At 43.9% G+C, this 14,767-nt stretch overlaps 1 protein-coding gene across 3 annotated transcripts in view; it reads right to left on the bottom strand.

Moving 5' to 3' along the window:
- The window catches only part of CENPT (centromere protein T), a 595,880-nt gene that overhangs the window by 120,475 nt on the left and 460,638 nt on the right, over positions 1-14,767 (bottom strand). For all 3 annotated transcript variants that reach the window (XM_073605031.1, XM_073605032.1, XM_073605030.1), the window contains one exon: positions 7,387-7,483. In XM_073605031.1, coding sequence (XP_073461132.1) covers positions 7,387-7,483 — 97 coding nt within the window. The remainder of the gene's footprint in view (positions 1-7,386; positions 7,484-14,767) is intronic.

Below are 14,767 nucleotides of genomic sequence, written 5' to 3'. Positions count from 1 at the left end.
TTTCCGTTCCGGCGCCGAGGAGAGAAGACATGTGAGTGAGTGCACAAACACTACACCTCACAGTAAAACATGCCAGGCACACAAAACACCCCCGATCCCCCCCCATCACCCCTCCCCCCCCCCTGTCACACTGACCTCAAGCAGTGTTTTGTTTGTTTTTTTTTTTTCTGATTACCGCATGGTGTCAGTTTGTGACAGTTACTGTGGTAGGACAGTTACTGTTAGCCCCCTTTAGGTCTAGGATACCCCCTAACCCCCCCTAATAAAGTTTTAACCCCTTGATCACCCCCTGTCACCAGTGTCGCTAAGCGATCATTTTTCTGATCGCTGTATTAGTGTCGCTGGTGACGCTAGTTAGGGACGTAAATATTTAGGTTCGCCGTCAGCGTTTTAAAGCGTCAGGGACCCCCATATACTATCTAATAAATGTTTTAACCCCTTGATTGCCCCCTAGTTAACCCTTTCACCAGTGATCACTGTATAACCGTTACGGGTGACACTTGTTAGTTTGTTTATTTTTTATAGTGTCAGGGCACCTGCCGTTTATTACCGAGTAAAGGTTTAGCCCCCTGATCGCCCGGCGGTGATATGCGTCGCCCCAGGCAGCGTCAGATTAGCGCCAGTACCGCTAACATCCACACACGCAACATACGCCTCCCTTAGTGGTATAGTATCTGTACGGATCAATATCTGATCCGATCAGATCTATACTAGCGTCCCCAGCAGTTTAGGGTTCCCAAAAACGCAGTGTTAGCGGGATCAGCCCAGATACCTGCTAGCACCTGCGTTTTGCCCCTCCGCCCGGCCCAGCCCACCCAAGTGCAGTATCGATCGATCACTGTCACTTACAAAACACTAAACACATAACTGCAGCGTTCGCAGAGTCAGGCCTGATCCCTGCGATCGCTAACAGTTTTTTTGGTAGCATTTTGGTGAACTGGCAAGCACCAGCCCCAGGCAGCGTCAGATTAGCGCCAGTACCGCTAACACCCACGCACGCACCGTACACCTCCCTTAGTGGTATAGTATCTGAACGGATCAATATCTGATCCGATCAGATCTATACTAGCATCCCCAGCAGTTTAGGGTTCCCAAAAACGCAGTGTTAGGGGGATCAGCCCAGATACCTGCTAGCACCTGCGTTTTGCCCCTCCGCCCGGCCCAGCCCAGCCCACCCAAGTGCAGTATCGATCGATCATTGTCACTTACAAAACACTAAATGCATAACTGCAGCATTCGCAGAGTCAGGCCTGATCCCTGCGATCGCTAACAGTTTTTTTGGCAGCGTTTTGGTGAACTGGCAAGCATCAGCGGCCTAGTACACCCCGGTCGTAGTCAAACCAGCACTGCAGTAACACTTGGTGACGTGGCGAGTCCCATAAATGCAGTTCAAGCTGGTGAGGTGGCAAGCACAAGTAGTGTCCCGCTGCCACCAAGAAGACAAACACAGGCCCGTCGTGCCCATAATGCCCTTCCTGCTGCATTCACCAATCCTAATTGGGAACCCACCGCTTCTGCAGCACCTGTAATTCCCCCATTCACATCCCCAACCAATGCAGTCGGCTGCATGAGAGGCATTTTCTTTATGTCCTCCCGAGTACCCCTACCCAGCGAACCCCCCCAAAAAAGATGTTGTGTCTGCAGCAAGCGTGGATATAGGCGTGACACCCGCTATTATTGTCCCTCCTGTCCTGATAATCCTGGTCTTTGCATTGGTGAATGTTTTGAACGCTACCATGCACTAGTTGAGTATTTGCGTAGGGTACAGCATTGCACAGACTAGGCACACTTTCACAGGGTCTCCCAAGATGCCATCGCATTTTGAGAGAACCGAACCTGGAACTGGTTACAGTTATAAAAGTTAGTTACAAAAAAAAGTGTAAAAAAAATATATATATATAATAAAAAAAAAAAATAGTTGTCATTTTATTGTTCTCTCTCTATTCTCTCTCTATTGTTCTGCTCTTTTTTTATTCTATTCTATTCTGCAATGTTTTATTGTTATTATGTTTTATCATGTTCGCTTTTCAGGTATGCAATTTTTTATACTTTACCGTTTACTGTGTTTTATTGTTAACCTTTTTTTGTCTTCAGGTACGCCATTCACGACTTTGAGTGGTTATACCAGAATGATGCCTGCAGGTTTAGGTATCATCTTGGTATCATTCTTTTCAGTCAGCGGTCGGCTTTCATGTAGAAGCAATCCTAGCGGCTAATTAGCCTCTAGACTGCTTTTACAAGCAGTGGGAGGGAATGCCCCCCCCCACCGTCTTCCGTGTTTTTCTCTGGCTCTCCTGTCTCAACAGGGAACCTAAGAATGCAGCCGGTGATTCAGCCAGCTGACCATAGAGCTGATCAGAGACCAGAGTGGCTCCAAACATCTCTATGGCCTAAGAAACCGGAAGCTACGAGCATTTCATGACTTAGATTTCGCCGGATTTAAACCGCGCCATTGGGAAATTGGGAAAGCATTTTATCACACCGATCTTGGTGTGGTCAGATGCTTTGAGGGCAGAGGAGAGATCTAGGGTCTAATAGACCCCAATTTTTTCAAAAAAGAGTACCTGTCACTACCTATTGCTATCATGGGGGATATTTACATTCCCTGAGGTAATAAAAATGATTAAAAAAAAAAAGAAAGGAACAGTTTAAAAATAAGATAAAAAAGCAAAAAAATAATAAAAAAAAAAAAAAAAAAAAAAAAAAAAAAGCACCCCTGTCCCCCCCTGCTCTCGCGCAAAGGCGAACGCAAGCGTCGGTCTGGCGTCAAATGTAAACAGCAATTGCACCATGCATGTGAGGTGTCACCGCGAACGTCAGATCAAGGGCAGTAATTTTAGCAGTAGACCTCCTCTGTAAATCTAAAGTGGTAACCTGTAAAGGCATTTAAAGGCTTTTAAAAATGTATTTAGTTTGTCGCCACTGCACGTTTGTGCGCAATTTTAAAGCATGTCATGTTTGGTATCCATGTACTCAGCCTAAGATCATCTTTTTTATTTCATCAAACATTTGGGCAATATAGTGTGTTTTAGTGCATTAAAATTTAAGTGTATTTTTTCCCCAAAAAATGCGTTTGAAAAATCGCTGCGCAAATACTGTGTGAAAAAAAAAAAATGAAACACCCACCATTTTAATCTGTAGGGCATTTGCTTTAAAAAAAAATATATAATGTTTGGGGGTTCAAAGTAATTTTCTTGCAAAAAAAATAATTGCTTCATGTAAACAAAAAGTGTCAGAAAGGGCTTTGTCTTCAAGTGGTTAGAAGAGTGGGTAATGTGTGACATAAGCTTCTAAATGTTGTGCATAAAATGCCAGGACAGTTCAACCCCCCCCCAAATGACCCCATTTTGGAAAGTAAATACCCCAAGCTAATTGCTGAGAGTCATGTCGAGTCCATGGAATATTTTATATTGTGACACAAGTTGCGGGAAAGAGACAATTTTTTTTTTTTTTTGCACAAAGTTGTCACTAAATGATATATTGCTCAAACATGCCATGGGAATATGTGAAATTACACCCCAAAATACATTCTGTTGCTTCTCCTGAGTATGGGGATACCACATGTGTGAGACTTTTTGGGAGCCTAGCCGCGTACGGGACCCCGAAAACCAAGCACTGCCTTCAGGCTTTCTAAGGGCGTAAATTTTTGATTTCACTCTTCACTGCCTATCACAGTTTCGGAGGCCATGGAATGCCCAGGTGGCACAAAACCCCCCCAAATGACCCCATTTTGGAAAGTAGACACCCCAAGCTATTTGCTGAGAGGTATAGTGAGTATTTTGCAGACCTCAATTTTTGTCACAAAGTTTTGAAAATTGAAAAAAGAAAAAAAAAAAAAGTTTTTCGTGTCTGTCTTCATTTTCAAAAACAAATGAGAGCTGCAAAATACTCACCATGCCTCTCAGCAAATAGCTTGGGGTGTCCACTTTCCAAAATGGGGTCATTTGGGGGGGGGGGGGGTTGTGCCACCTGGGCATTCCATGGCCTCCGAAACTGTGATAGGCAGTGAAGAGTGAAATCAACAATTTACACCCTTAGAAATCCTGAAGGCGGTGATTGGTTTTCGGGACCCCGTACACAGCTAGGCTCCCAAAAAGTCCCACACATGTGGTATCCCCATACTCAGGAGAAGCAGCTAAATGTATTTTGGGGTGCAATTCCACATATGCCCATGGCCTGTGTGAGCAATATATCATTTAGTGACAACTTTTTGTAATTTTTTTTTTTTTATGTCATTATTCAATCACTTGGGACAAAAAAAAATATTATTCAATGGGCTCAACATGCCTCTCAGCAATTTCCTTGGGGTGTCTACTTTCCAAAATGGGGTCATTTGGGGGGGTTTTGTACTGCCCTGCCATTTTAGCACCTCAAGAAATGACATAGGCAGTCATAAACTAAAAGCTGTGTAAATTCCAGAAAATGTACCCTAGCTTGTAGACGCTATAACTTTTGCGCAAACCAATTAATATACGCTTATTGACATTTTTTTTACCAAAGACATGTGGCCGAATACATTTTGGCCTAAATGTATGACTAAAATTGAGTTTATTGGATTTTTCTTATAACAAAAAGTAGAAAATATCACTTTTTTTCAAAATTTTCGGTCTTTTTCCGTTTATAGCGCAAAAAATAAAAACCGCAGAGGTGATCAAATACCATCAAAAGAAAGCTCTATTTGTGGGAAGAAAAGGACGCAAATTTCGTTTGGGTACAGCATTGCATGACCGCGCAATTGGCAGTTAAAGCAACACAGTGCCAAATTGGAAAAAGTCCTCTGGTCCTTAGGCAGCGTAATGGTCCGGGGCTAAAGTGGTTAAAATGTCTCGGTATGCTATGCTTGTCAATGCCCTTCTCTACAAGGTTACGATGCTCACCAAACCTTTTGCGGAGCGGGCGTATGGTGCGGCCTACGTATAGTAGGCCGCAGGGGCATGTGAGGCAATAGACCACATAATCTGAACCACAATTGAAGAAGTCGGGAATGACATATAGTTTACCCTTATGATGGAAGTCTTTTTGCCTATGTGTAACATGGGCTCATGTGAGGCAGAGGGGCTTCCTACATTGATACATGCCTTTAATGTTAAAGAAGGTTAACCGCTAGCATAGGGGAGAAGGCCTCCCTTCCATAAGTTGTGATTAACAGCTGTTTCAGAAATGCGGTGGGGTCTCTACCTTCCGCGCACTCCGGTAAGCCGATTAGCCGCAGGTTACATCTCCTGAGTCTGTTCTCCATCTCATCCTGCTTGGAGAAGAGCTGTTGAATCTGTTGCTGCATGCGGCCGGAGTCAGCTTGCAGCAGCGGGATAGTGTCTTCTATATCGCCGATACGAGTTTCAGACGATTTCACATGATCTCGCAGTTTATGCAGGTCTTGCCTTATTAAAGATATGTCCACCTTCACTTCCTCAATTTGAGCCGTAAGGGATGTTCGGCAAAATGTGATTGCTTCCAGAAGCTTGTCAGTGTCTCCCGCCATCCTCTCCTCCCCTGCCTGTGCCGCCATCTTCCTCCAGCTCCTCACCGTTCTGTCGGCGGTATTGTGCCAGCTTCACTGCAGCAGATTTTTGCGCTTTTGGTGGAGACATGGTGGCCGGAGCCCAGGGTGTCATATGAGGTGAGTGGGGTGTCTAGACGTTGTCCGCGGGACTCAGGATGCTTCGGATTTCAGGATCAATGGACGGAGTTCCTCAGTAAGCGTCCTACTCCATGTAGCGTCAGGCCACGCCCCCTTATATGTTCATTTTTAAGCATTTAAACGGTAATACACTAGGGTAGCTGTGCGCGCTCTTTTTCTTTGTATGTTTCAGACTGAGTCCGCCACCCAGTGGATCTTTGAGAGAGCTTCAACACCTAGAACCAGAGAACTTTGACATAGACTGATTTTATTGAAGGAGTGTTTGTGGGGTCAGCGCTGAGTTTGGTGTTTTTGTGTTTGGATTAATCATGGCTTTTGCCCTGAGACCAGGTGCCAGGGAACCATCAGCCATTAAAACATCCACCATACACCCCCCAAAATCAGCTTTTTTTTTTGCAGTCCTTCTCCTCCTTTTTTCCCTTAGCTCCCGGGACAGACTTGACTCCCAGATCCTGACTTGCAACACCGCTTATCTAGAACAATTTATATGTAATTATTCCAGGGAGATACATATCTCATTTCCCCTTGCCCCTACCTTCTATTTTACTATCTGGGCAAAACATTAGATGCTATTTGGTACCTTTTTTCATTTTTTTCAGATATGCTATGCGTTTGTTCCTGATGAGTGGCAACCGGCCACGAAACACAACAAGCCTATCAATGTCATCATGTTCCCAAAACATAGCTTGACCTCAACTGTGATTCATTTGTATCTCAATAAGCATTTTATACTATATATATATATATATATATATATATATATATATATATATATATATATATATATATATATATATATATATATATATATATATATATTTTTTTTTTTTTTGTATGCCATCCCCTTTTATATATAGATAAAAATACTCATGTTCAACCATGTATCATATGTGTATGAGGTAGCTTTGTTTTATATATTAATTACATTTCCCCTACCATGTGTTTTGTGCCTCACGGTCCCAAAAACCCCTTTCTTATTTTTGATTTAGGGATGGAGGTGCATGTCATGCACCCCATTTAAAGTCCCAAAACCCCTTTTGCTTTCTGTTTTTATGCAGTCCTTCAACAAAAACATGTAACCAAAAAACAAAAACACAAGCACACTTTTTTTTGATCAGTGTTAGTTTAAAAAAAAACAGTGCTACTGTAAAATAAAAGCATAGATTTTAGAAAGATTGTCCTGTTGAAAATTAAACTAAAATTATGCTTCTGGTGCAAAGCACTGCAAAGTTTTTTTTACAAATGACACAGGATTTTGCTGGAGAGTTCAGTCTGTAAACGGAAGTTGAAAAACAGACTTATTGGCCAGATCGTGTAAAAATAGTTTGGGGCTTATTAACACTTTAAAATAATAAGGTGGTCAAACCGCACAAATCGTAAAATACTCCTTTGCCTCTACAGAAATTGATGGTGACTGCTGTTCTCCAATATAACAAGCCATCCCCAAACATCATAAAAACAGGGGGAGCAGAGGCTCATTATGCAAAACTCATTAAAAGAAATACAGTAAAACACAATATAACGCACTTACAATTTCACATGCTCCAGCAATAACGGAACAACTGCCTATACTCATAAGGGTGTCGCACCACTTGCTTGGTGTGCTTGGGCTAAAAATGTATGAATTTCATACAGGACAACCTTCATTAATTGTTCATATTTATATAGTTATTAGAACTGTATAGCCAGGAAACTAACATATTATCAAGCGGAAAAGATGTGAAAAGAGAAAGAAAAACACTTACGTCAAACGGCCTTTCCTAATATAAGCTGGTGTGTCAATCAGCGCTGATATCTTAGACTGCTTGTTAACTTTTGCTGGATATTCTGGACTGACGACATCTGTAAAGATTATATTTCACGGTGAAAAAAATCTTGCAGAGCTTTATCCAACATCTTTCAGATAGTACATTAGCAGAGTGCAATAATGTGACAAATCTACAAAACCATATTTAAGACTATTTTATTAACTTCATTTGTAAAATGGTCTCAACTTCTGTAGGCTGTGGTCCTGCAGTACACTGAGTGATAGGTAGGCCATAGATGATGCGAATGTCTTTCCTACAACCAGTGTTGATGAGGGAATCCCTCCCACAGAGCCATCATGCTCTCCCGGCAGGGGAAAGTCGTCCCTGTTGGGAAAACACTGTGACTTTTGCTAGTGGCTATAGCTGCTGGCAATAATCGCATATAAAAATCCGACATGCTGGTTGTACGATCGACTTGGGTACAATCAGCCTGCACATAGATGGTTCAAATCTCATCCGGTCCCTGCTGAACTGGCTGAGATTTAAACCAGCCAGCTTTATGTGCAATAGCAACGTGTAACCAGACGACCTGGAACTGAAGCCAATCAGTAAGATACTGTCATGTAACAATGTCTAGACTTTGTTGACAGAAAAAAAAAAAAAAAAAAAAAAAAGCACCAGTCATCTGAGTTCCTAATTCTTTATTGCTATTAAAATTAGAACAGCAGGAAGATGAAAGGTAGCCAATGTAAACAATCCCCTTCATATAAGAAGTAAAAAAAGCTGCACAAGTTTAGGTCAGCTATTTTGACTAATCTCGTTTAAACCCTTTCCAAGATTTTTTTGTAGATAGCTTCACATGAATTTTTTTCACTTCTTAAATGAGCCCCGATATAGGGGATTATTTAGAAAACTTACGTTGCATGGTGAAACATGTTGGCTCTCTTTAACTTCCCGCTGCCCTGATTTTATCAGCATGAAAGCAATTATGGATTCTGAAGACAACCAGTTGGTGCTTTTTTTTGTCAATTCAAATCTAACTGATTCAAGTGGTAGGGGGGTCTCTGAAGAACAGTGAGCACAAGGTGACATAGGAGGTCGAACTGGGCGATTTATATAAGCATCTCTCTGAAGAAAAGTCTTCTTTAGTGATTGCAAAGTAAGAGGTTTCTGGAAGAAAATGGATAAGGCAAAAACTTGGGGGTACTCTGGGCAAGACGCTTGTCAATACCAGACAGAAGAAATACGAGTGATCGAGTATTTCCTGGGGTTGAGGCAGGTGTCTTCGCACCATGCAAAGTAAGCCTTCCATGTCAGATGGTAAAGCCTGTGAAAGTTGGATTTTCTTGCTCTGAGAAAGCTGGGGAACAATAGCGTCAGAAATACTTCTATTCATTAGTCCTTAGATTTCAACAACCATGCTGTTAAAGCCAGCGACTAAGAAGCAGGATGGAATAGGGGGCCTTGGGCCACTAAGTCTGGTCTGTTTTGAAGAGGCCAAAGCTTATCTGCCAAAAATCTGGGTATGTCTGTGTACCATATCCTTCTAGGCCAATCTGGTACAATGAGAATCACCAGGACCCTTTCCTCCTCTATCTTGAGCAGCAATTAATGGAGTATTTTCACTGAATGAAAGGAATACATCAATTTAAATTGAATCCAAGGAATCATTAGAGTATCTACTGCTAAGGCTAGCAGATACCTGGTCCTGGCTACATATTTTTTAAACTTGTTGTTGAATCTGGAGACCAGGATGTTCACATCTGCTTTTCCCAGTTTTACCAGAGATTTTGAAAGATTTTGGGGTGAAGAGAAGATTACCCCGGGCCTTTACATTGGCAACTTGAGAAGTCCGCCTGCCAAATGTTGATGTGGAGAGTCAAGAGAGCTGAAACATAAATTTACACTCAGGAGAGTAACAGTCTTGTTTCTCTTCTGTTTCACAATGGCTTTAGCTTGTATAAGCAGTATGAACAGCAAGTGTTTATAAAACTTTGAGAAAAGTTTTGCAAAGCTTTCTGCAAGCTTCGAGCAGCTTTTTCTAAGCATTTAAAGCGCCCTTGAGCAGATGTTAATAGGAGTGTTGATGGTCACTTTAAATAAACTGCTACTTCAGCATGCGTTCAACAAGCTTCAAGTAGTGCTGAAGCCCGCTGGCAGCTTGTTTAAAGTTGCAATCAGTACTCCTATTAGGATCTGTGTTCAACATTTAAAACTGGAGCTGAATAGTGCTTTACAAGCTAAAGTCTGTGTGAAACAGGCCTTAGGAAAGCATTACTTCTCGTGCCACTGCTGTAGCATTGTCTGACAGCACCCTGACTGGGTAATCTTGTAGAAGAGACATCCAGTGTTGTCAATGGCTCTCATTTCCAGAATGTCAATGGGGAGTTTTGACTCCTCTGGGGACCATGTACCCTGGACAGTTAGGGAGTTGTAAATCTCCACTCCAGCCTGTAATGTTAGCATCCATTGTCATCACCTTCCAGGGAATGTGAAGGAAAGACTTTCCCAATTCCAGGGCAAAACTGGATATACACAATATCAGGGAGAGCTTTGTCTGGCTGACTGGAAGGACACATTGGACTATCCAGAGATTGGATTCGCTTTTTCCACATCATGAGTATGTTGGATCACAGAGGTCTAGAATGAACCTAGGGATGTCAGAAATACCGCTTGTTCAAGAGAAACCATGAAAGATCTTGTTGACCCAAACCAGAATTTTAGTACATAAATAAATGTTTAAAGATTTCAAGTCCAGTATAGGGCTGGTTTTGGGACTGGGAATAGCTTTGAATAGTACCCTTGAAACCATTCTTCAGAAGGAACTGGTTCAACCACTCATTGTGCCTGAAGTTGGTGCAAGGTGGTCATTAAGTCTGCTTTTAATTTTTTGTCTACAACTGGCATATTGAAAGATAAAACGCAAGAATGGGGCAGAGATAAAAACTCAAATTTTATCCCTCTTTGAAATGACAGATTGAACATCTCAGTGTCAGGGCTGATATTGGGCTATATTTATTATTAATAAACAAGTGTGATTTAACTGTACTTCTGTCTCAGTCTGATTCATGGTTTCTGACAGTAGGCGAAGGCCATGAATTCAGAAGATACAGTCAATCCACCGCATGGATCAGTTTGCCATGGCATTACAAACGCTCATGAGTCACATGGCTCACCTGCAATCTCCCACTGTGGTTGCTCCGGTGCAACCTGTGTTGCAGGCCATCCCTGCTGCTGCTCCAATCTCTGTGCAGGCACCCGCCTCGAGTGTTACCTCTATAAGAGGTATGTCTGGTTCCGCTCTGCTTCCCCAGCAATTTGGGGGCGAGCCAGTCCAATGCAGAGGGTTTCTCAACCAGGTTGAGATATACTTTGAGATGCTGCCCCAGGTGTTTCCCACAGATAGAAGCAAAGTAGGTTTCACAATAACTTTGCTTTCTGAGAGAGCCTTGGCCTGGGCAAACCCTCTATGGGAGACGCAAAAACCTGTTGTCCTGAGTTACCCGGAGTTTGTGGCTTCTTTTAAAAGGGTATGACGTTCCCACATGCACCGCTTCTGCTGCCAAATCCCTTATGTCCATCAGAGTACGAGAACTGTTGCCGATTATGCCATTGAATTCCGTACTCTGGCAGCAGAGGTTGTGTGGAACAATGAGGCCCTCGTGGCTGTTTTTTCTCATGGTCTCTCGGATACCATCAAGGATGAGATAGCAGCCTGAGATATACCCACTAAGCTGGAGAAGTTGATCCTCATTGACTCCAGACTCAGAGAAAGAGCACTTGCGGAAGCCTACTGTACATTTGTCTCCGAGCTTTGCAGTCTCACCGTTGCCTCCTTCACTTCCTGGTACCGAGTCGGTCAGTGAAGATGAACCCCATGCACTTGGGCTTCACGCTCCTCTCTGCGGATGAGAGAACCCTTAGGAGGAGGGAGAGATTATGCCTTTATTGTGGACAGGCAGGTCACTTTTTGAAGTCTTGATCCTACCTGTCCAGAGAACGCCCAAACCTTGAGGTCCTGTCACGGACAGACCTTAGGTGGTGTTGTTTCGTCCCCAGTAATAGGATAAGCCCCTGGTTTCAGTTACTCATTCTTGGGCTGAGCTGTCAGTTGAGATACAGGCTCTGATCAACTCTGGGGCTGCGGGCCTGTTCATTGATGTTGCCTTTGTATCAAAGCACTCGATTCCACTGCAGCTGCGTGACACCCCACTTGCCATTGAGGCTCTTGACGGGAGAGCTCTACAGCCTGCCTATGTGACTCATGAGACTGGTCTGTTGTCCATGGCCATAGCGGCTCTTCACCATGAGTTAATCCAATTCCAAGTTATTATTTACAGAGGCACAACCCCTCTTTTGATTGGCTCTGTGCTGAGGTTCTCTCCTGGCCACAATGCAGTAAAACATGCTTCCAGAAGGTAGCCAAGATCCTGTGCACCTCTTCACTCTCCTCCCTGCCGGAGGAGTACAACGATTTTAGCAATGTCTTTGACAGAGGTCAAGCCGGTAGTTTGCCTCCACAGCGGTCATATGATTGTGCAATTGACCTTCAACCAGGAGCCATACCCCCTCATGGCCATGTTTACCCTTTGTCGGTCTTGGAGGCTAAGGCCATGGAGGAGTTTTTTTGCAGACGCACTTTCTCGAGGATTCATGCGCAAATCCTCGTCTCCTGCTGGTTTCTTCTTTGTGAATGATTATAGGGGTCTCAATCGTTTCACGATTAAGAGGGCCTATCCGATTCCATCGATTACAGAGTTATTTAACCATCTCAAGGGAGCAACGGTTTTCACCTTGATTTGAGAGGGGCATATAATCTTGTGAGGATTAAGGAGGATGACGAGTGGAAAACTGCATTTAATACCAGAACAGGCCATTATGAGTACCTCGTAATGCCTTTTGGCCTTTGTAACGCCCCGGCAGTTTTCCAGGAATTTATTAACGATGACCTCCGAGATTTGTTGCAGTTATGTGTGATGGTTTATCTCGACTCAAATCTCTATTGTAAATTGGAGAAGTATGAATTCCATTGTGAACAGGTTACATTCCTGTCATTTACAATGCTGCTTTTTCGATGGTCCCAGAGAAACTTTCAGCAGTCTTACAGTGACCCGTGGATTTACATCCTCTGCAGCCTTTTCTTGGCTTCGCCAACTATTATCGGAAGTTTATTCGTAACTTCTCTTCTCTGGTCAAGCCCCTGACTGATATGACCAGAAAGGACGGTAACCCACAGTGTTGGTCTCTGCAGTCTATTAAGGCCTTTGAGTGTCTCAAGGCTGCCTTTGTTTCTGCTCCTGTGTTGGCACATCCTGATCCTACGTTAGCTTTTATCCTTGAGGTTGATGCTTCTGAGACTGGAGTTGGTGCCCTTCTGTCTCAACGTCCTACCACTGAGAGCGCTATGCATCTTTGTGGCTACTTTTCCAAGAAATTGTCACCTGCAGAGTGCAATTACGTGATTGGTGACAGAGAGCTGTTAGCGATCATTTTAGACCCGAAAGAATGGAGACATCTCCTCGAAGGTACCACTGTGCAAGTTCTCATTCTTACTGACCATAAGAATTCTCACATTTTTGTCTGAGGCTAAACGCCTCTCTCCCAGAAGGGCGCGATGGGCTCTTTTCTTGTCTAGTTTTAATTACATTGTCGGTGCAAAGAATGTATGGGCTGACGTTTGTCACAACAATTTTCCTTCACTTCCAAGATTGAGGATTGAGTCGGTTCCGGTTCCTGTGATTCTCCCTGATCGTATTCTGGCTACAGTTCGCACCAGTCTCACTTCTCCTTTGGGTGACAAAATTCTTGCTGTTCAGGTCCATGCTCCTCCTGAGAAACCTTGTGACCGCTGCTTTGTCCCAGAGAGTCTCTGTACTGCCGTGCTCCAGACTTACCATTCTCCCAAGGCTGCTGGCCACCCTGGGAAGAATTATCTCTGTTGAGCCATTTCCCAACAATTCTGGTGGCCTAGTCTATGTGCTGATGCAACCGCCTTCGTAGCTGCCTGTTCCATGTGTGCTCAGAGTAAGATTCCACGACACCTTCCAGTAGGCCTTATACAACCCATACCCAATGGAGAGAGGCCCTGGACCCACCTGTCTATGGATTTCATTGTGGAGTCCCAGGGCAAAACAGTTATCCTTATGGTAGTTGACCGGTTCTTGAAAATGTCTCATTGTATTCCACTTAAGAAGTTGCCCACTTCTAAGGAACTGGATTCCATTTTTGCTCGGGAGATCTTTCGATTACATGGGCTACCCAAAGTGATTGTCTTGGACAGGGGTAGTCAGTTTGTGTCCCAGTTCTGGCGAGCCTTTTGTGCACAGTTGGGAATTCAGCTTGCTTTCTCCTCTGCGTATTACCCGCAGTCTAATGGGGCCGCAGAACGAGCCAACCAGTCCTTGGAGCAATTCCTACGTTGCTATATTTCTGACCATCATAACAACTGGTCAGACCTCTTACCATGGGCAGAGTTCGCTCACAATAGTGCCTTGAATTCTCTCCCTGTTTATGGCGAACTATGGTTTCCAACCTTCAATGTTGCCTGACTCATTTGTTCTGCAGAGTATTCCTGTGTTAGAGGAGCATCTCCGTGGTCTTCGTTTCACTTGTGCACAAGTCCAGGAGGCTTTGCAACATGCTAATGATAGGTACAGACTCCATGCTGACCGCAGACACCTGCCTGTGCCTTCCTACCAGGTTGGGGACAGGGTCTGGCTGTCATCTCGCAACCTCTGACTGTGTTCCCTCTCTGAAGTTCGCACTTCGGTTTATTGGGCCTTTCCGTACTCTTTGCAGGATTAACTCAGTGGCTTAGGCATTAGACCTTCCTTCTAATATGCATATCTCAAATGTATTTCATGTCTCCTTATTAAAACCTTTGGTCTGCAACTACTTTACCACCTTGGTGCCTCGTCCTCACCCTGTACAGGTTGAGAACCATGAGGAGTATGAAGTACAGTCCATTGCTCACTCCCGTAGGCCCATACAGTACCTGGTGCATTGGAAAGGGTACGGTTCAGAGGAACGCTCTTGGGTCTCATCCTCGGAAGTACACGCCCCTATCCTCCTCCGTGATTTCCATAAACGTTTTCCCCTCAAGCCTGGTGGTCCTCCCAGGGGGAGGGGTCATTGAGGAGGGGGGGTACTGTCAGGACTGGGCTCAGCCCTTCCTTCTCTGAGCTGGCCGCTCAGCTGTCGGCTAATTGCCAGCTCCTATTTCTCCACAGTGACTCACCTGTTGAGAATATCCTGCTCGTCAGTCCTGCCTACTTAGGTCATTCAGTCCAATTGATCTCTGCCTTAGCCTTTGGTCACATCTCTAGAGACGCTCTCCTGTGTTCCTGTTAAAGACTTGCTTGACTGACATTGCTTCTGG

This window comes from Aquarana catesbeiana, linkage group LG11 (assembly GCF_042186555.1).
Source record: "Aquarana catesbeiana isolate 2022-GZ linkage group LG11, ASM4218655v1, whole genome shotgun sequence".
NCBI lineage: Eukaryota > Metazoa > Chordata > Amphibia > Anura > Ranidae > Aquarana > Aquarana catesbeiana.
This window is presented reverse-complemented; position numbering and strand designations above follow the sequence as displayed.